The 21,382-nt window shown below is 38.2% G+C and overlaps 1 protein-coding gene across 2 annotated transcripts; it reads right to left on the bottom strand.

Moving 5' to 3' along the window:
* Positions 1 to 94: 94 nt before the first annotated feature.
* Megf8 (multiple EGF like domains 8) lies at positions 95 to 21,299 on the bottom strand. 2 transcript variants are annotated; one of them, XM_081986792.1, is made up of 40 exons: positions 21,134 to 21,299; positions 20,960 to 21,068; positions 20,555 to 20,753; positions 20,286 to 20,500; positions 20,079 to 20,236; positions 19,777 to 20,027; positions 19,601 to 19,715; positions 19,313 to 19,544; positions 19,046 to 19,260; positions 18,610 to 18,988; positions 17,292 to 17,677; positions 16,985 to 17,239; positions 16,728 to 16,923; positions 16,522 to 16,663; positions 16,216 to 16,472; positions 16,005 to 16,166; positions 14,468 to 14,866; positions 14,151 to 14,414; positions 13,900 to 14,098; positions 13,570 to 13,846; positions 10,823 to 11,087; positions 10,723 to 10,752; positions 10,454 to 10,667; positions 10,264 to 10,397; positions 9,939 to 10,210; positions 9,705 to 9,886; positions 9,505 to 9,649; positions 6,138 to 6,266; positions 5,451 to 5,603; positions 5,231 to 5,400; positions 5,073 to 5,169; positions 4,629 to 5,017; positions 4,301 to 4,517; positions 4,085 to 4,242; positions 1,778 to 1,983; positions 1,510 to 1,723; positions 1,346 to 1,457; positions 1,078 to 1,285; positions 873 to 1,020; positions 95 to 823 (listed from the first exon to the last, which is right to left on the bottom strand). In XM_081986792.1, the coding sequence occupies exons 3-40, from the start codon at positions 20,708 to 20,710 to the stop codon at positions 302 to 304; spliced, it is 8,223 nt and encodes a 2,740-aa protein (XP_081842918.1). In that variant the 5' UTR covers positions 20,711 to 20,753; positions 20,960 to 21,068; positions 21,134 to 21,299; the 3' UTR covers positions 95 to 301. The 2 variants fall into 2 exon arrangements, with proteins under 2 accessions (XP_081842918.1, XP_081842919.1); XM_081986793.1 differs by lacking the exon at positions 10,723 to 10,752.
* Positions 21,300 to 21,382: the final 83 nt, after the last annotated feature.

Raw genomic sequence — 21,382 nt, forward strand, 5'->3', positions numbered from 1 at the left:
GTTTACGTTACCCGGTGTTTACTTCAGTAACTAGTCTGGAAAGTTTTTTTGTAAATAAATTCAGGGATTAAGGTAAAATTGAAACAACAAAAAATTTAAAAAACAATGTATAATTCTTAAAAATAATAACAAAGTAGAGACCTAGTCTAACGGGGAGAACCGTAAATATAGTAAACGGATGACTGTTAGCATTATTCGAAATTACGTCATTAATTGTCATGTGAGTTAGTTTGTGATCTGGTGACATGATTACATCACGCTACTTAGGTTCTGGAATAAAATTGAGAATGTAAGGGCAGATCTAAGTGGGCGGGGTGGCGTGTAAAGAACGCCTCCTCAAAAATATCCGACTGCTGGCAGGAAACTGCCTCACTAATAATATCAAAGAAGATGCCAAGGCTAACTTGACTGGGAGATTCTGTCCTCCGGGCAGACTGACAAACACCGTAGCAACGGCTGCAACTCCGTCATTGGTGGGCTCTATGGCAACTGGTCTGACGTCGTGATGAGCATTCTTTTTTCCATTGAGCGTTTTGGCGTTTAGATCGAGGGTAGCGCAGGCAAATGGGCGTTTTGCCATGTGGAGCATTTCGACCACGTGACGGCGTCGGGCGTGACGCGCGTCCGCTGCCTGTTTTGCTTTCCACGCCACGACGCACGCGGCTAAAAATAAGAAAAAGACGGAGAAGAAAACGGAAAAGAACACAAACAGGTCAATGTGCAGCTGGTCCTGGCGTGCGAACACTACGCCGTATGCAGACTGACGTTCGTCCGCTGATTGGAGAATTAGGAAGAAACGTGTCGTTTCCAGTTTGTGATAAATCTGTAATAAGAGAATTAACCTCAAAATTTTGTGAAGCAAAATACATTACCTCAGATAACGTTATGACTAGTCTAGCTTCCAGGCCACGCACAGTTAAAATGGCTCGTGGTTGCATTATTCTGATGTAACTACGAAGTCCGGTCGCTTCAGTTTTTATGTGAGTATTCTCTGATCGTACGCTATCATTGTCAAATGGTCTAGTCAAGATAACAATTGAAATTAAACATTCAATTCACCATTAAACGTATACATACCGGTAACTATCATCCAGCAAAATATCATTCAATCCAGTGGTCGAGTTGGGAAAAGCAACATACGTGTCATCGTGGGTGCTCATAAAAACATTAAGTTTTCCCATGGACACGTCTATAACAATTCTCAGTTCAACGTTCATGTACCGTGGTTGAATCACGAAGAAAGCCAGCTCTCCCGGCTGCAAAGGTTTAGGATGGCGGCACTCATCTTTTTGAGCAAAAAAAAAACGTTAAATCAACAAACCACCACAAGATTAATCAAAGTTACCTATAGGTTTAGCATCAAAACACATTTTGTTGTCCACTGACATTTGGCGGTAGCACTGACGTCCTCTAGTGGGCGTTCCCAGAAATCCTTCTTTACATTTTGAGCATTGTACCTTCACAAAACCATGGTTATAATGAAATCACGTGATCTACTAAGCAACTTACTTGCCAACAGGGCTGAGCCGAATTACGACCTTGGCCACAATCGTCACTGATCGTATTGTTTTGACAATCGCACTGGTCTCCAGTGACAGCGTCACAAATAGTTCCGTGTCCATGGCAGTCGCACGGTCGACAAGCGTCTTTCAATTCCTCGGAACCGCGGAAATTACCTGGAATGCATTTTTCACACCGTTCTCCGTTGGTGTGGTTTGAACACCTGCAATTTACTCCCTGCTACTTGAAAACCCTACACTGTAGTACTGGATGTTACCTGAGACATCTGGCAACGCTTTTAGGCCCTTCTGTCAGCGTGGCAAGCAATGTTTCCTTGTCGACGTAATCGTTGGGTTGAATACCATCAGCTGGATCCACGCAAAAGGCCGAATGACCGTGACAGTACTCCAAACATGGTACACAAGGTGTTCTGTTGGCCGGGTCACCCACGAATAAAGGCTTACAGTATTGACATCTGTCACCCTGATGAAAAATTGTTCAAGTAATTAATCAATAATGTTCTAATCATTAACACTGTTGCACGTTTTAAAAATATGTAAACGTGCAACAAAAAAATGTGCTTAAAACTGTCATTTTCCCATTCCAAGTGGGTTTTACAAGTGATTTTGTTTCTGATTGTCCTTTCAAACTTTGACACCGCTTTTCTCTTTGACTGTACCTGAGTTTTCTGTGTTTTTTATGTAATTTGATAGGAAATTTAGTGAGGATTCCAAAAATGTGCTTAAAACTGTCATTTTCCCATTCCAAGTGGGTTTTACAAGTGATTTTGTTTCTGATTGTCCTTTCAAACTTTGACACCGCTTTTCTCTTTGACTGTACCTGAGTTTTCTGTGTTTTTTATGTCATTTGATAGGAAATTTAATGAGGATTCCAAAAATGTGCTTAAAACTGTCATTTTCCCATTCCAAGTGGGTTTGACAACTGATTTTGTCACTGAGTGTCCTTTCAAACTGTATTTCTGTCAATTTAAACTTTGACACTGCTTTTCTCTCTGATTATGGCTGATTTTTTAGTGTTTTTTATGTCATTTGATAGGAAATTTAATGAGGATTCCAAAAATGTGCTTAAAACTGTCATTTTCCCATTCCAAGTGGGTTTTACAAGTGATTTTGTCCCTGACTGTCCTTTCAAACTGGGTTTCTGTCAGTTTAAACTTTGACAGCACTTTTCTGTCTGACTGTACCTGATTTTTTTGTGTTTTTTATGTCATTTGATAGGAAATTTAGTGAGGATTCCAAAAATGTGCTTAAAACTGTCATTTTCCCATTCCAAGTGGATTTTACAAGCAATTTTGTCCCTGATTGTCCTTTCAAACTTTGACACTGTTTTTCTCTCTGACTGTAGCTGATTTTTTAGTGTTTTTTTACGTCGTTAGATAGGAAATTTAGTGAGGATTTCAAAAATGTGCTTAAAACTGTAATTTTTCCATTCCAAGTGGTTTTGACAAGTGATTTTGTCTCTGACTGTTCTTTTAAACAGTCTTTCTTTTATTTTGCTTCTCATAGTGAAACGCGCGCTTCCGGATCCAACTATGTTTAGTAACAGGCTCCTGGTGCTAGTTCCAAATTTCTCCAAAAATCTAACGACATAAAAAAACACTAAAAAATTAGGTACCGTCAGAGAAAAAAGTAGTGTCAAAGTTTGAATGGGATAGTCAGTGACAAAATCTCTTGTAAAACCCACTTGGATTGACCGAATCATGTTTTTAAGCACATTTTTGGAATCCTCATTAAATTTCCTATCTAATGACATAAAAAACATTAAAAAATCAGGTACAGTCAGAGAGAAAAGCAGTGTTAAAGTTTGAACTACCAGAAAGACAGTTTGAAAAAACAGTCAGTGAGACAAAATCACTTGTCAAACCCACTTGAAATGGGAAAATGACAATTTTAAGCACATTGTTGGAATCCTTATTAAATTTCCTATCTAATGACATAAAGAGACGATACAAAATCAGGTACAGTCAGAGAGAAAAGTGGTGTCAAAGTTTGAACTACTAGAAAGACAGTTTAAAAGAACAGTCAGGGACAAAATCACATTTCAAACCCACTTGCAATGAGAAAATGACAGTTTTAAGCACATTTTTGGAATCCTCATTAAATTTCCTATCAAATGACATAAAAAACATTAAAAAATCAGGTACAGTCAGAGAGAAAAGCAGTGTTAAAGTTTGAACTACCAGAAAGACAGTTTGAAAAAACAGTCAGAGACAAAATCACTTGTCAAACCCACTTGGAATGGGAAAATTACAGTTTTAAGCACATTTTTGTAATCCTCACTAAATTTTCTATTTAATGACATAAAAAATTCAAAAAAATCAGGTACAGTCAGAGAGAAAAGCAGTGTCAAAGTTTGAACTGAAAAAAAATACAGTTTAAAAGAACAGTCAGCGACAAAATCACTTGTAAAACCCACTTGGAATGGGAAAATGACAGTTTTAAGCACATTTTTGTAATCCTCACTAAATTTTCTATCTAATGACATAAAAAATCCAAAAAAATCAGGTACAGTCAGAGTATCACTAACACTGTTGCACGTTTTATAAATAAACAAAATTACTTACCATAGTGTTATTATGGCATTCGAGACAGGTATCAAGCTTATCGGGACCTTCACAATTAGAATGACCGTTGCACAGACACTGTATAGAGCAATTAGCGCCGACGTATCCAAAATCGCATTCGCAAACTGATGGAGCAACGCACCTTCCCCGAACACATCCTAATCAGTAAGTACCATTGAAAAATTTGTAACAAAAAAAAGTTAGAGTATTAAGTACCTTGCGAGCAAACAGGTTCACAACCAGAAGCTCCAGCCTTATATCCGTCACCGCAACGACACTCATATCCGTCATCTAAATCAACGCAAATTTCGGAATCTTTAGCGCAATTATGATGGCCGTTTAAACACTCGTTCTCTTTTGGACATTTGACGTAATGCCAGGAATAATTTAAAGTGGCGTTAACTAGAGACTCAATCTCATCGCTTTCATCCTCCTGTAAATATCAGAATAAGAGTTAAATCAACTAAAAACTATGTAAATTCCGCTTTATAAGATAAGCAGTTGTTAGACAGTTATAATAGTACTTACTTACACTATTACTCACCAGAAGGTTTCGACTTTCGTCCACAACTTTAAAACAATCACCTTTCATTGGTCGTTGACTGTTGCCTTCGGCGCAGACGCCTTCACCGCCTTCACCGGGAGCGGCACACCATCCACAAGGTCCGTGCGTTAAACACGTAGAGCATTGAGTAAAGGCGTGGCACGGTTCTGGACAGTGGGCTGAGTCGTTTTCCTCCAGCACCAGTCCGCATACGCCTCCAGCGCAGTAGGCTGGTTGGGAAGCAGAATTGACGCATTCTTTTAACCTGGTCGACCAATGACATCCGGCGACTTTTAAACAGTCGACGCACGTGTGATGCGACGTACATGAAGCCGGACATTGACTGACCACTAAGGAGTCTTGAGTTGATCGACTCACGTCGGTAATTACTGCAACACCAAACAAAAAAAGTTAAAGTGTCAGTTAAAGTGGATGATAACTTACAAATTTCGCATTTCTTTCTGGAAAGGTTCCATTCGCACCCGGGTATCTGATGACACTGAACGCAATCAGTTGCTACGCATTTATTAAAAGGACAAACCTAGAGAAAACCTCAATTTCAATCAAATCACTAGTTGATTTAAGTATGGAGATTGCATTACCTGGGCGGCACATTCAGTCTCCATAGATGTAACGCAGGAATTAGTTCCATTACAAAAGACGCAACCGGGCGTTAAACTGCAAGTGGCACAGTCTAGGATGGACGAACAATTTCCAGTTGGATACTGTCCTTGACTTTCGCAAAAATGTCCGCTATTGGACACTCGAACTCCTTGAAAAATACTTGATAAACAAGCAAAACTAACTAACAAACACTATTACCATGACCACTTTCTAGAGGGCACTCCAAAGTGTTCCGATGACATATCTGATTTACGGTAACGTTGCCTGCCTGATTCGCACAGTAGGCGCAGCCCGGAATACGCAGACAACTCGATTTGGTTGAGAATAAGTTGCAAATGTCCATTGGTAATTCTGCAGTAGTGTGTGATTTTTTTTAAATAAGAAATATAATAAAATAATATTGATTTTGCTACCACTAGATGTCAACTAGGTCTGTCAGCAGACGTGGTTACAATGTCACAAAACAACTCAAATTAAACATGAAATGTAATTTGTAATATTTCTCCACTGAACCGTTGAGAATGTGACGCAACTTTAGGGGGGCTAAAAGCAGCCCTTGTTTGTTCTCTAAATGTTTGTAAAATAATTGCAATCAAACTATTAAAAGTATTTCAAGAAATCTGAGGAATAATACTCTAAAACTTTGGTGCAATATTTAAAATAATTTATTTATTGTTTTTGTTTTATAAATTTGTATTTATTTTTATTCTCCTTTGTGATGGGTTTACTTTAAAGTACCTTAAAGTTACCTGGAAGATACTTACAAAATTGCTTTTTTTTAATGGAACACCCTAAATATTATTACATTTTTGAATAATCCTGACCATTCTATGTATGTTTTATCACTTGCTGTATAAATCAGGAATAAGTGTAGTAGCTACTTACCTATTTTTAAGACAGTGGCCTGGGAGTCAAATCCCCATCCTCCGATGACGTAGGCTGCATCCCCGTCCGGTTCAATTGTCATGGCTTGAGCGTATGTTTGCTTTGGAAAAGTTCCGATTTTCTCCACGGCTAAATTCAAAAAAAAAATAAAAAATTAATACATAAACTGTTTATGACCGTGACTATATTGCTACGTAGTCGTTAAAAGTGTTTCAGAGGCCTTTGGCATTTCTAAAACAGGTTTTAGACGTCTGTGGCAACTTTAAGACTCTTAAAAGGTTTCAGAGGCTTCTGTCACATTCTAATCACTATTAGAATCTTCTGGTACTTTGAGAAGTTCGTCATAATGTTTCAGAGACCTTTGGCATTTCCAAAACAGTTTTTAGAGGCTTGTGGCAACTTTAGAAGACTTTGAAAAGGTTTCAGAGGTATTTCTCACATTCTAATCACTATTAGAACATTCTGGTACTTTAAGGTGTCTATTAGAATGTTTCAGAGGCCTTTGGCATTTCTAAAACAGGTTTTAAACGTCTGTGGAAACTTTAAGACTCTTAAAAGATTTCAGAGGCTTCTGTCACATTCTAATCACTATTAGAATCTTCTGGTACTTTGAGAAGTCTGTCATAATGTTTCAGAGGCCTTTGGCTTTTCCAAAACAGTTTTTAGAGGCTTGTGGCAACTTTAGAAGACTTTGAAAACGTTTCAGAGGTATTTGTCACATTCTAATCACTATTAGAACATTCTGGTACTTTAAGGTGTCTATTAGAATGTTTCAGAGGCCTTTGGTATTTCTAAAACAGGTTTTAGACGTCTGTGGCAACTTTAAGACTCTTAAAAGGTTTCAGAGGCTTCTGTCACATTCTAATCACTATTAGAATCTTCTGGTACTTTGAGAAGTCTGTCATAATGTTTCAGAGGCCTTTGGCATTTCCAAAACAGTTTTTAGAGGCTTGTGGCAACTTTAGAAGACTTTGAAAACGTTTCAGAGGTATTTGTCACATTCTAATCACTATTAGAACATTCTGGTACTTTAAGGTGTCTATTAGAATGTTTCAGAGGCCTTTGGCATTTCTAAAACAGGTTTTAGACGTCTGTGGCAACTTTAAGACTCTTAAAAGGTTTCAGAGGCTTCTGTCACATTCTAATCACTATTAGAATCTTCTGGTACTTTGAGAAGTTCGTCATAATGTTTCAGAGACCTTTGGCATTTCCAAAACAGTTTTTAGAGGCTTGTGGCAACTTTAGAAGACTTTGAAAAGGTTTCAGAGGTATTTGTCACATTCTAATCACTATTAGAACATTCTGGTACTTTAAGGTGTCTATTAGAATGTTTCAGAGGCCTTTGGTATTTCTAAAACAGGTTTTAGACGTCTGTGGCAACTTTAAGACTCTTAAAAGGTTTCAGAGGCTTCTGTCACATTCTAATCACTATTAGAATCTTCTGGTACTTTGAGAAGTTCGTCATAATGTTTCAGAGACCTTTGGCATTTCCAAAACAGTTTTTAGAGGCTTGTGGCAACTTTAGAAGACTTTGAAAAGGTTTCAGAGGTATTTGTCACATTCTAATCACTATTAGAACATTCTGGTACTTTAAGGTGTCTATTAGAATGTTTCAGAGGCCTTTGGTATTTCTAAAACAGGTTTTAGACGTCTGTGGCAACTTTAAGACTCTTAAAAGGTTTCAGAGGCTTCTGTCACATTCTAATCACTATTAGAATCTTCTGGTACTTTGAGAAGTCTGTCATAATGTTTCAGAGACCTTTGGCATTTCCAAAACAGTTTTTAGAGGCTTGTGGCAACTTTAGAAGACTTTGAAAAAGTTTCAGAGGTATTTGTCACATTCTAATCACTATTAGAACATTCTGGTACTTTAAGGTGTCTATTAGAATGTTTCAGAGGCCTTTGCCATTTCTAAAACAGGTTTTAGACGTCTGTGGCAACTTTAAGACTCTTAAAAGGTTTCAGAGGCTTCTGTCACATTCTAATCACTATGAGAATCTTCTGGTACTTTGAGAAGTCTGTCATAATGTTTCAGAGGCCTTTGGCATTTCCAAAACAGTTTTTAGAGGCTTGTGGCAACTTTAGAAGACTTTGAAAAGGTTTCAGAGGTATTTGTCACATTCTAATCACTATTAGAACATTCTGGTACTTTAAGGTGTCTATTAGAATGTTTCAGAGGCCTTTGGCATTTCTAAAACAGGTTTTAGACGTCTGTGGCAACTTTAAGACTCTTAAAAGGTTTCAGAGGCTTCTGTCACATTCTAATCACTATTAGAATCTTCTGGTACTTTGAGAAGTCTGTCATAATGTTTCAGAGGCCTTTGGCATTTCCAAAACAGTTTTTAGAGGCTTGTGGCAACTTTAGAAGACTTTGAAAAGGTTTCAGAGGTATTTGTCACATTCTAATCACTATTAGAACATTCTGGTACTTTAAGGTGTCTATTAGAATGTTTCAGAGGCCTTTGGCATTTCTAAAACAGGTTTTAGACGTCTGTGGCAACTTTAAGACTCTTAAAAGGTTTCAGAGGCTTCTGTCACATTCTAATCACTATTAGAATCTTCTGGTACTTTGAGAAGTCTGTCAAAACAGTTTTTAGAGGCTTGTGGCAACATTAGAAGACTTTGAAAACGTTTCAGAGGTATTTGTCACATTCTAATCACTATTAGAACATTCTGGTACTTTAAGGTGTCTATTAGAATGTTTCAGAGGCCTTTGGTATTTCTAAAACTGGTTTTAAACGTCTGTGGAAACTTTAAGACTCTTAAAAGGTTTCAGAGGCTTCTGTCACATTCTAATCACTATTAGAATCTTCTGGTACTTTGAGAAGTCTGTCATAATGTTTCAGAGACCTTTGGCATTTCCAAAACAGTTTTTAGAGGCTTGTGGCAACTTTAGAAGACTTTGAAAAGGTTTCAGAGGTATTTGTCACATTCTAATCACTATTAGAACATTCTGGTACTTTAAGGTGTCTATTAGAATGTTTCAGAGGCCTTTGGCATTTCTAAAACAGGTTTTAGACGTCTGTGACAACTTTAAGACTCTTAAAAGGTTTCAGAGGCTTCTGTCACATTCTAATCACTATTAGAATCTTTTGGTACTTTGAGAAGTCTGTCATAATGTTTCAGAGGCCTTTGGCTTTTCCAAAACAGTTTTTAGAGGCTTGTGGCAACTTTAGAAGACTTTGAAAAGGTTTCAGAGGTGTTTGTCACATTCTAATCACTATTAGAACATTCTGGTACTTTAAGGTGTCTATTAGAATGTTTCAGAGGCCTTTGGCATTTCTAAAACAGATTTTAGACGTCTGTGGAAACTTTAAGACTCTTAAAAGGTTTCAGAGGCCGTTAAATTGCTAAAAAACATACTTACAATCAGTCATCAAGTTGATCCACTGATTGCAGCTGTACGAAAATGCGTAAAGAGCGTCTGTTGTATTCCATGGATAAATCCTACCACCCAGTATAAGCATATAGTGATCGGTACTAACAGCTGAATGGAAAAATCTGGATTTTGGCTGTCAAAACATACAAATCAGCTACATTCACGATAAACTGCTCTTAACATCATACCACATTTCGGTAATTGCTGCCCGTAAGCTCGATCCAAGTTTTCGTCTCGTACTCGAGCCGATACAAACTGTTGGACATCACACTGACCTGTTTATCGTATACGTAACCTCCAAAAACGTACAGACTATTGGTTTGTGAGTGAAATACTGTAGTGTGTCCGAAAATTCCTGAAGGACCGTTGCCTAAACAAGTGAGAACCTTAGTTACACAGCTAAATAATTGTACGAGAATTACCTTTAGTGGCAACGGGACGCCACTCGTTTTTCTTAATGTCATATTCCCATACTGAGTTCAGAAAACCGTAATGCGGGGAATCGCCACCAATTAAAATGAGGAACTCTTCTCGATCCGCATTGCGGTAGTAAGTTAAAGTATGTCCGTAAACTGCTGGAGGCCACTTATCTGTAGTCCAATATGGTGATACTGTTTTTAAATGGCTGTAAGGAGACTCAATTTCACCCCACCATCGATTTTGAATGTCGAATTGCCAGAAGTCATTTAACGTCCTAATGAACACTATTAGTAAATATTTACTAAGATACTTTGGTCTAAATTTAACCTGTTTTTAGCGTTTTTTTGCGGTTTGGTTAAACCTCCAAATACGTAAATTGATTGTTTAGAATGTACAATGTCAGCACCGTGAAAGTAGCGGCCTTGAGGCATTCTGGCGTTCGGCGTCGACTCCACAGTGACCTAATCCCCCAAAAACTGTTAGCATAAATATTTAAAATTAAATACGCAAAACAGACCTGTATCCAACTTATATTTTTGGTGTCAAACATTCGTATATCGTTTAAAGGTCCGTGACTAAGCGAGTAACCTCCAAACATCCACAATGAACCACGCCGATCGGACACCAAAGAATGCCCGAAACGCGGCAGGGTTTTACGCAAGTGCTCAAAACTGTCTGATAAACGTTCCGTGTTGAATAGTTCAACAAACACAAGTTGCAGTTTGGTTTCCCTGTTAAAAAATCCCAATTACAAAAGTCCACAAACCGTGCTTGAGAAGTACTTACAAAAATTCAAACTTAGTCCACAAACTAAATCTGAACAAGCGTGAAAGCACCAAAAATAAGTATATACCAACTAGCTACAAATAAACCTAAAATCACCTACCTAGTGTTGCACGACGATCCCGTCCAACCTTCAGTGCACAAACATCGTCCGTAGTTTCGATCGCAACTTCCTCGCTGTAGTGCGTTACTACAATTATCCGGACATACTTGCTCTTCGCAGACCGGTCCAATGTAACCGTCTGGACATAAACACTGTCCGTCTCGGCAAGTACGTGGCGGTGAACATGAATCGCAACTGATTACTTTGTATAACGCGCTGAAACTTTCGTTTGGTGGACCTTGTTTGTAATGGACAGTCAAATGGCCTAAAAGGTCAGTCAAATGGCAGAACATGATAATAATCGCTAAACTAAACTGCGCGCCACCTCAACCGGGACAGTGATTTTTTTGGTCATTTTTAAAACCTTGCTAAATAAACCGGTTTGGACTATAATTGAGATTAATTTATTGGCTTTTGGTTGATGGAAAAAACTCTGACTTAAATGCACCGCTACTGTACTATACAGGGTGGAAAAGAAGCGGGTGCAAAAAATGCAATTTTTCCAACTGATCAATAATTTTTTTTGTTCTGTTTTAACATAAGGAAGTGTTGCTTAGGTCAATATCTCTCTAATTAAATATGAATTTATCTAAAAAATGCGACATTTTAAGTCACATGTAGGTACCATATTATATGTTGCATAATTTTAAGTCAACTCCCTTGACCGATAAAACCATACAGTGTGTTTAGAGACAGTTAAAGTGGAAGAACAACTTGTGCAAACAATTTCAAGTTTCACTCGCTGGACAACAAATATGGGGCTTGTCCTGAAAAATACTCAGATTATGTAACAGATAATGTTGAACATACAACGGCATTTGAATGATAGTGTCTTGAAAATAAGGATTTTTTTCAAGAAAATAAAGAAAATTTATTTATTTAATTTATAGAAAAGGTACATTTTTGTAGGGATGCCATTATAGTTAGTTTTAGTAGGATTGTATGTAGTTATTAAGAAAATTAACAGTATTACTTGATGAACTTCAAAGGAGGTGAAAAAGGTGGTACGTGGAGGTAGAAGGTGGGAAAAAAGGTTTTTTTGTTTTTGGTTGTTGATTGTCAAGAGAGACTTTTAATGAGAACTGGAAAGTCAGTTTTCTAAAAAATTCGAGCAAAAATCAGACTATTGAAGATCAGGGGATCTTAGAAAGCTTTTTCCTTCCGGAACGGAAGTTACTGGGTGTAATACCGAGTGCTACCAGCAATTGTACCGTCTAGTCCACGTTATGACATGGAGCAGATTGTGATAGAGGACCTATTCCAGAAGTGGTTAAATCGATAACCGAGGAGGCCTCCCGGCTGTTACCGAGATACAGCCTTTGCAGTTAAAAATCCACCTCAACGGAAAAGAAGAAGATTGGTCAACTGACGGTTTATTTTGGACAATTTGGACTCTTTGACGAAGAGTATTAGTTGTAAGTAGTTTGTAATTTTTTGTATTAAAGACATTTGTAGTTTCAATGATATATTTAGAAGCAGGATTTTTAGGTAGAAAGTAAGTTAGATAGGTTTAGTTATTTACCTTAAAAATAACTTGGCATCCCTATTATAGAATTTTTATTCAAGCTTATTTATTTAAATTTTCTTTATTTACTAGATTATTAGAATGAATGATGATATTATCATGCAACTAGGAGGTGAGGGAGATTTGAGTAAATCTCATCTTCAGGATGGTAATAATCATGACATGGCATTTGAATGATAGATACAAACCTGCTAATATGGCTTAATTCAAGATTGAATAGTGTTATATCCATTTTCCGGAAAAATCGATATTTTTTGACGTTAATCAAGAAACGCCCAAAAACGTCCTGAGGTAATACCCTAGACAACAAGTTACTTTGTAAGAAAAAAGTTAAAAATATTTATTAGTAAAGTGACTGTAGTTACTAATACTTTTCTTTTTTTTCACACATTCTTGTCCCATTTTGATTGTCTCTATCCACCCTGTATGGTTGTGTCTTATTGGTCATGGGGTTGCTTTAAAAATTATGTAACAGATAATATTGGACTAAAATGACACATAAAAAGCTGTTGCTGCACTTCTTTCACATCCTGTATAAGACAGTTAGAGTACATTAAAGCAAAAGTGTTTTTTTTCTCCCTCCAAGTGGGTTTTACAAGAGATTTTGTCCCTGACTGTTCTTTCAAACTGTGCGTCTGGCAGTTCAAACTTTGACACTACTTTTCTCCCTGACTGTACCAAATTTTGTAGTATTTTTTCAGGTTATTGGATGGGAAATTTAAGGAGAATTCTAAAAATGTGCTTAAAACAGTCATTTTCTTACTCGAAGTGGGTTTGACAAGCAATTTTGTCTCTGACTGTCTTTTCAAACTGTGTTTTTAGCAGTTCAAACTTTGACACCACTCTTCTCCTTGACTGTACCAACTTTTGTTGTGTTTTTCAGGTTATTGGGTAGGAAATTTAATGAGGATTCCAAAAATGTGCTTAAAACTGTCATTTTCTCCCTCCATGTGGGTTTTACAGACAATTTTGTCCCTGACTGTCTTTTCAAACTGTGTTTTTAGCAGTCAAATTGTATAAGGCAGTTAGAGTACATTAAAGCAAAAGTGTTTTACATTAGTGACAAGCCAATAAACCAAGCCCAATGACAGTACAAACCGCATTAAAATTTGTTGACTCGTTTCGAAATAGCGCGGTTTTAAAAATGACCCAAAAAAATCACTGTCCCTGTTGACGTGGCGAGCAGTTTATTTGGAACATTATTGAAGACTATTAAAAGTACCTGTTTTAGATTCGACGATCGCAATGGGTGTGGCCTCTTCAGTACAAAAAACTGCTGTAAGACCGCTCTGGCTACCCATGTCGACTAGTTCAGGCAAACCATCGTACACATAAACCGCGTTTTCCCCACAAGTCACGTTTAATTGTGACGCATTAATTTGCAATTGAATTATAGCTGTACCGTCGTATACGTCCGGCTTAATGATCCACAGGCATTCACGTATCGGTGCGCTACCTCTAGGAGGCGAGTAATTTTGCAGAGAACTGATTCCCTGACCCTTCAATTGTATTTAAACTTCAGCTATTGCTCAGAAAAATCCAGTGTGTTTACCTTAGGATCAGTCAGTAGGCCTCTGGCTTCACATTGATAGTAGCACTGGTTGCCGTTTCTAGGGTCGCCTGAGTAGTTAGGACGACACCGTTCGCAGTGTGGACCTTCAGTATTGTCCTGACAGAAACATTCTCCACTTTCCATGTCACATTCGCCGTTATCCACGTCACCGTGACCGTTACATTCGCATTTCTTACATCTGTAATCACACAATTCATACATGGTTGATGCATTTTCGCTTCAGAAGTTACCCAAGCTCAGAAGTAGCATTGCCATAACTACCCGGACGACAGTACTCGCAAAAGTCGCCCATAGTGTTATCTTGACATTCGTCACACATTTGAAAGCCTTTTGAGCAAGTGGAGTGATTGTTACAACCGCAGTTCTTAGAACAATCATCTCCGTACCAACCAACATCGCACCGACATTTATAGTCTGGTTCGCCTTGGCAGGTACCGTGCACACACACATTGTAACACGTTCTAACACACGAAGATCGTCCATCTCCGATATACCTATAAAAAAACTTAAATTGGGGCAATTTGTCTTAACTGCATAACCCTCTCACCCTTTTTTGCAGTGACAACTGAACGACCCATCCGTATTAGTACATTCAGCTTGAGGATGACAATCGTGCAGTCCGAGCCCACACTCGTCAACATCTGGACACTGGGCATAGGCCCACTTGGCATCACGACCTCCAAGAGCAGTAGAACAATCTAAATGAGGTTTTTGGAAGTCTCCACGTACACAAGTGCCCGACATAGGATTGGAAGCGTCGTGACACCAACCGCAACTTAATGCGCTCAAACAGGACGAGCAATTGGCGTGAGCTGAACATGCTTTACACTGTTCTTGAGGTTTTGGGGTTAGGGAGCTGTTTTCCTGGGCTGTTATCAAAGGGAACGCTTGATCGAGCCATTCGCGACATAACCCAAACTGATACTCGCTAGTGTATACGGAGAAGCTAAACACAACAAAAACTCAGTTTAAAGTAACAGTGCTATAAGAAATTTAATTTTTGTTCAAACGGACGTGAAGTACTCACTTCACGTACAGTTTAGCGGCCGTAAAATGCACTTTTACGGTCCTACGTCCGAAAAAAAATACAGGGAAAAAGTAAATTAACAATCACTATGTCACGCTTATTATTGCTTGCTGGTTACGATTTCTCTATGTGACCACTGTGTGCACCAATTACAGCAGTACACCCATCCATATCAGTACAGCAATCTTCGTCTCCCAATTTCATTTTTGCGTAAATGAAAAAATGGAAAATATTTCTGACAAGAGTCAGTCACATTAACAATGCATTACCAGCAAGCATAACAATAAACGTCACCGTGATTGCTATAGTTGGATTTTTACCTTTTGAGAATGACGTCATCTTTTCACATCTTTGTTTATCGCATATCAAACATATGAAATAAACAATTTTAGCAAAAAAGGCACGTTGTTAATTTTGTCGTCCTGTCAAATTAAAAACGTTGACATTTACTGTCACTTTGATTTAAACGAATATCAAAGGTATAAAAATGCTGCGCTGCAATGAGAAGGCCCAAATGCTAATTCTAAATGTGCTGCTTTTTTTCAAGTAGGAAAAGAAACAGTTTCCAGATGTCAACTGAAACTCTCTAAAACTAATTTTTCAAAGCATTTGTAGGTTAAAATTTGTGATCTAATTCCAGATATGCGTGTTTTTTCAAATGCTTGACGTCATTCTCAAAGGGTAAAATTTTGACTATAGACCCTTCTCATTTTATTTATCAAAAATTAAGAATTTCTAAATAAATATCGTTTGAACAAAAAATTTGGTGTACACCTCGGCCGTGAAATAATTTTCCTCAAGATTGTTGTCCTCGGCCGTAAGACGGCCTCGGACGCCAAACTTTCTTTCGGCCGTAAAATACCATTTCACGGCTTGGTAAACAAATAACTATTTTTTACAATTTTTTAAAACGATTCTATAGAGACTTCCGGAAATTTTAAATATTGTTAGAACGCTACACACGTAAAAGACTAATTTAAAATAATATTTAGAGCTTAACAACCTTGCTAATAAAACAGGGGAAACGTAGATTATGATATAACCGTCATTTGCTTACCTAAAACACTTCTGAGTCGCTTGACACCAAACGCATCGACCTTTCTGATCCAGACACTCATCACAACCGTTTCTTTGATAACATGGCACTGGACATTCGACATTAGTTACAACCGATCCAGGCCGTTGCCCGATTCTCATACATTTAGCTTCTTCCACCCACCTAAATCAAAGCAATATATTATATGCTTATGCAGTTGAGAAACATTTACCATTCACATTGTTCAGTTTGAACACACGACGTGCAAGATATGTAGTTGGAGCAGTTGGGACACATTCCGGGCAGAAGCGTTAGATAACGCCAATCCCCTTTAACCGCGCACATTTCCTGTTCGTTATCAGTTCGGGATTGACAGGAAGACGTTAATTCACACCAACCGCACTGGGAGTCAGTTAAACAGTGCAAACAATTTGCGTATTGAGAACACGTTCCGTTTGCATACGGTTCTAGGTACTCAAACGTAAATACCTAAAAAAAAATTGTAGAAAAATACCTATAAACGCCATGATTTACAGACTTTAGGTGTTTCTTCTGGTTTGAAATGTTGCAACTCCATTTTGCTTTGCTGCTGGAAATTGTGGATTGGGCCCAGTGTTTTGACGCTCAGGAAATCAACGGGGATGCGAAATTCAGGCAAACCGTCAGGCCATGGTGAATCTCTGTCAATGCAACACTTGGTAATAGACAATTTAATCCACTTTAACAGGGTAAAGCACACATTACCGGCATACTTTCTGTTCAGTGGTAAAATTAGCTACGTTAGTTTCGGCTAACGTGACAGTAGCTGACGAGTAACTTGAACAAACTTTGATGGATTCAGTCCAATCTGCGGGTAATCTAAGAAAACCGGTTAGAGTGGCAACCATTTTACCAGTCACGGTTTCGCTTCTCAGCGGAACTGTCCACGTGCTTGGATAATCTAACCAGACAAATTTATAAATAAGTTGCTAATGTGCTTCAGAGTAATCAAGATCGCTCACCTACGGTGGTAGCATTTAAAGTGGCTACAACGTCCGGTTGTGAAAAATTGGGAGGATGATCGTATTGTACATAGGTGAGTCCAGGTCGACGATCCAAATTAGAGCAATCTTGAGGTTGCTTGATCTCCTGACCTTGAGGACCCCACCAGCCCAACGTCTGACTAGGACTGTCTACTTGGGAGCCGCAGGTGCCGTGCGGATCATCTCTGGAGTGACAACGGGCGTTCTGAACGCACCAGGCGCATTCTCCCAAACCTGAAGGCAAATTAACTGATTTGCTCTTATTTCCACTCCTGTGATAATTTACCTAGACTATAAGCCGCCGATGTAGGCCTGGTTTCGTCTTCGGCTCCGTGTAAATGTCCGTGAACCAAACAAGAGTGACAGTCTTGTAGAGCGGGACACATTCCCGGACAACGAGCGGTTTGTAAGTTGGTGGTGCAGTTGGCTCCAACAGTACGTCCGTAGCAACGATCATCAGCACTACACCAGCCGCATTCTGGATCGGCAGCGCATGCTCCAAATGATTGGTGTAAGGAACACGCTTTTGGAGGCACCCCGTATAAAGCTAAAGGCGCTGTCCACGCTAGCAGGTCTCCATTCACATTACCGTGGTACCCACCCACCAGAATTAGCGTGTGCGAGTTACGAACGCTAGAAGCGTGCGCAAACACTCCTTGACGTTTCGGATATCTAAAATTTATACAAAATAATGCAACAAAAATAAATTAAAAATGTGAACCTTGTGAGCAAATGAACTGCTTAGGGAAAAGATTCATACAGCATAATGTTTGGTAATTTTTAACGAATTGTTTCTCCGAAATGCTTCAGCCGAATTTAATGATCAAAAAAGGTTTTTGAAAGACCGCTTTTTGTAGAATTAGAGCTAGGGATTCATTTTGGCCCATAGAAGTATTTTTCACCGAAATACAAAGTAAAAAAAACGTGCTGACAATTTCTTGTCATGTAATGCGTTTGGTTGATATTTCGGGGCTTGTCAACTTTTTGTCTACAAAAGGAATTACGGGGTATTTTGGAAAAAGTCGTACTTTTTTATCTCAGGAATATCACGATTAATAATTTTAAGGAATTAAATCAACACTAAATGTTTACTGGTTGTAAAATCAGTAACGTAGACGGAGGTTAGTACAACATGTTTTTAGTGATGCGTAAAATGGGAAAAATTTAATGGGGTTATACCGCAATAATTACAGAAAGCACACGTTCTTATACGTTACTCTATACTGCAGGAATACTGAGGATAATTTTAATAAAAAGATTCATATTTAAAATTTAAAGCCCAAGAAATGACATAAGAAAGTAAAATCAATTAAATGGGTTGAAAATCAAGAAATTTGCAGCACATTTTTCTTAACTCTGTATATCTGTAAAGTTATCCCTTTTAAGGCAATATAAATGACGGTCCTAATTCTAGAAAAAAACGGCCTTTCAAAACCCTTTTTGTATATTAAATTCGGCTGAGACATTCCGGAGATACAGGCCGTTAAAAATGCCAAAAAGTTTTGCTGTATTGATTTTTTTAATGAGCAGTTTATATTAACAATTTTTCTTTAACATGATAAACGTTTTCCTAGAACGATCTGTTCTCGACATTTAAACGTTACCTCGAACCGTTGCCGCTACCCAATATATCCAAATTGACCCACACATGACACCCCAAGTGGTACAAATACATTTGATTATCGTAGCAAATCTCCTCTTTGTTGTGCCGATGCGAGTACCCGCCAAATATCACTAAATAATTCCCGAAAATGTTGGCAGAATGAAAAGCCCGTTCGCTGGGCACGAAATTTTCTCTCAAATGTTCGCGCGTGTAATGAATTTCCGTCCAGTGTTTATGGTCGAGCTGAAAAGCAAACATTCGGTCGGATAATTTGGAAAAACGCGCCACCCCGGCCACTATTCCACCGTATACAATCAACGAATTGGTCGCTTTATGATAGACGGTTGTGTGGGCCACCACTCTAGCATCCAATTCTTTGCCTGAAAGCAACAATTTTTGTCCAGGTTATGATAAAGAAACGTTTCCCTGAAATTTACCTCCGCGAGGTATAATTTCTTCCCACTGTTCCGTTTCATCCAGTCTCAATTTTACTCTCCACAACTGAGAAGAAAACTCCCCATCGGACATGCTGCCCCCAAAAAGGTAAACGGTGTCATTGACGCATGTTAAAGTGTGTCTGGTCAGTGGCGGAGGTCTCTCAGTCGACATTAACGCCCTTAAATCCCACTGTCTGGTTTGCACATCATAATACCTGCAAAATCAAAATAACAAGTTGTTCCTACAATACAGTGAAAATTAACCACCATAAATCATTAGCCAAAGTTCCGTCTTCTTGTTTGCCACCGAATAACGTAAAACCATTGGCAACAGCGCAGGCTGCGTGACCGTATCTCGCCGAAGGACCTGACAGTTTCTGATTGGTCCCACCGCGACCACTGTGTCTCTGACGTCGCATAAAACGCGTTGAATTATCCCCAACTGCATAGAAAATATTTCCTAACAGCGATTTTCGAGCCAAGCCTAGATTTTCAAGACCTGAAAAATGCCTACATACACAACAAATAAACATTGCAATAAAAACCATGTAAAACCTTGTTGCGCTATATAATCATGTGCTTCTGAAGGTTCTACTCTATCCACTGACTCCCAGTCCATCAATTCAGTACCATTTGAATCACGCCAGCTGCTGCTTTGAAAATTATAAATCTGCCAAGACAAAACAGTGTTACAGCAAAACTAACCAGCTTTATTAGAGAAAATCACTAACCACTAAATCCCCCAATACTTTATTCAAATCATAACCACCAAAAACATATAGAGAATCCGTAATATCAACGTAAACGGCTGAATGTGCCGCTCTTGGTCTCAGTCCTTCACCAGATTCAGCTAAGAAATGCCAGTGGTTGCCTTCAGGGTTATTTTCAGGTAATGAACATGCGCGTCCAGAATACCCAGACCGGCATAAACAACGTCCTTTATTGCAGTGCCCTCTAATTGGTCTGTCTTGCCTTCCACAATCTATTACAAGTTTGTTGTTGTATGTGTTGTACTAACTATAAATAGATATACCTTTGGGACATAACATTCTTGAACAGTCTGCACCACCCCATTCAGCACCATTACAGACACACCTTCCCTTAATACAAAAACCTCTCCCACTACAGTTGCCTGGACATGCTGAGATAGTGTATTCAGCACGAAAACCATCAAGAACATAGTTTGTGTCACTGCAGAGACAAATTTGCACTAATTCTATTATTAAAAATGCACTCTTACCTGTATAAAAGCAGTAACATGCTGCCTGATGATGCTGTAATCATTGGAGGACATGTCCTACCACTAAAGCTGCCAAGTAGTGGAGCTTCAAATGAAGAACCATCATACACAAACACATAATCATAAGCACACTCAGTTTTCATGCTGAGGAATGTAAGAGAAATGAACTTTTCTGTTGAGCTGTTGGATTTGATGAGCCATTCACAGTGACTATCCTAAAATACCACCACAATTCAGTTTACTGGTGGTTTTTTGATTCATTGACTAACCTGTGTGTAGTTTGCACCTGCAGGGCCTGTACTGAGTACTCCTCTAGGGGCTGTTAAAACTCTCCTACTTCTGTCACAAGGACCTGGTTGAGTTACAGCCACACCACCCCACACTAATACTCCTATAAAAAGTTCTAAAGGCTTCAACCCTTTCATTTTTGTGTTTAGAAGGTTGTACCAGTTAAAACAGAAGTAAAATCTGTAAAAAAAACATTGCTAACACTAACAGACTGAACCATTTAATCTAAAAAGCAAAATATACAGAAGTGATAGAAATAGGCTATAGTTCAGATGTGATAGAACAATTATAAGCAGAATAATAATCAAGTTTGGATGTTGGTACAGTCTGATGAATCACACGGTTCTTTACCTTGAAAAGAGATAATTATTACTAATTGCACTTACCATGTAGGTAAATTTCATGGTTCCTAAAGCTTGTATTGCAACTCACAGAAATTAATCCGTTTACACTATTATAACAGAAATAAGTAATAGTCTTCCATTGTCCACAACACTAAAACACAAGGGTAAAAAAAATAACAACTTTTTTAATTGAATGGGGACAACCTGTTCACTTACCTGAATTCAGATACTTTTTAAACTTATTGTCATTAGTTAAATATTATTGCAATGTACATATGAACACATTGTAAATTATAATTTGTGTCAATCTCTTGATAATTTATATAAAACACTTTTTATTTATTTATTTTGATCATAAACACTAAAAACTTGACAGACTTAAAATAACCCATAAAATACCCAAACTAGACAGCACTTCAAGTGTCATTCATTACTGTCTTAAGTGTCATAATAATAAAAACCACA

The sequence above is a fragment of the Ips typographus genome, linkage group LG9 (assembly GCF_016097725.1).
Source record: "Ips typographus isolate SLU linkage group LG9, UJ_Ityp_2.0, whole genome shotgun sequence".
Lineage (NCBI taxonomy): Eukaryota > Metazoa > Arthropoda > Insecta > Coleoptera > Curculionidae > Ips > Ips typographus.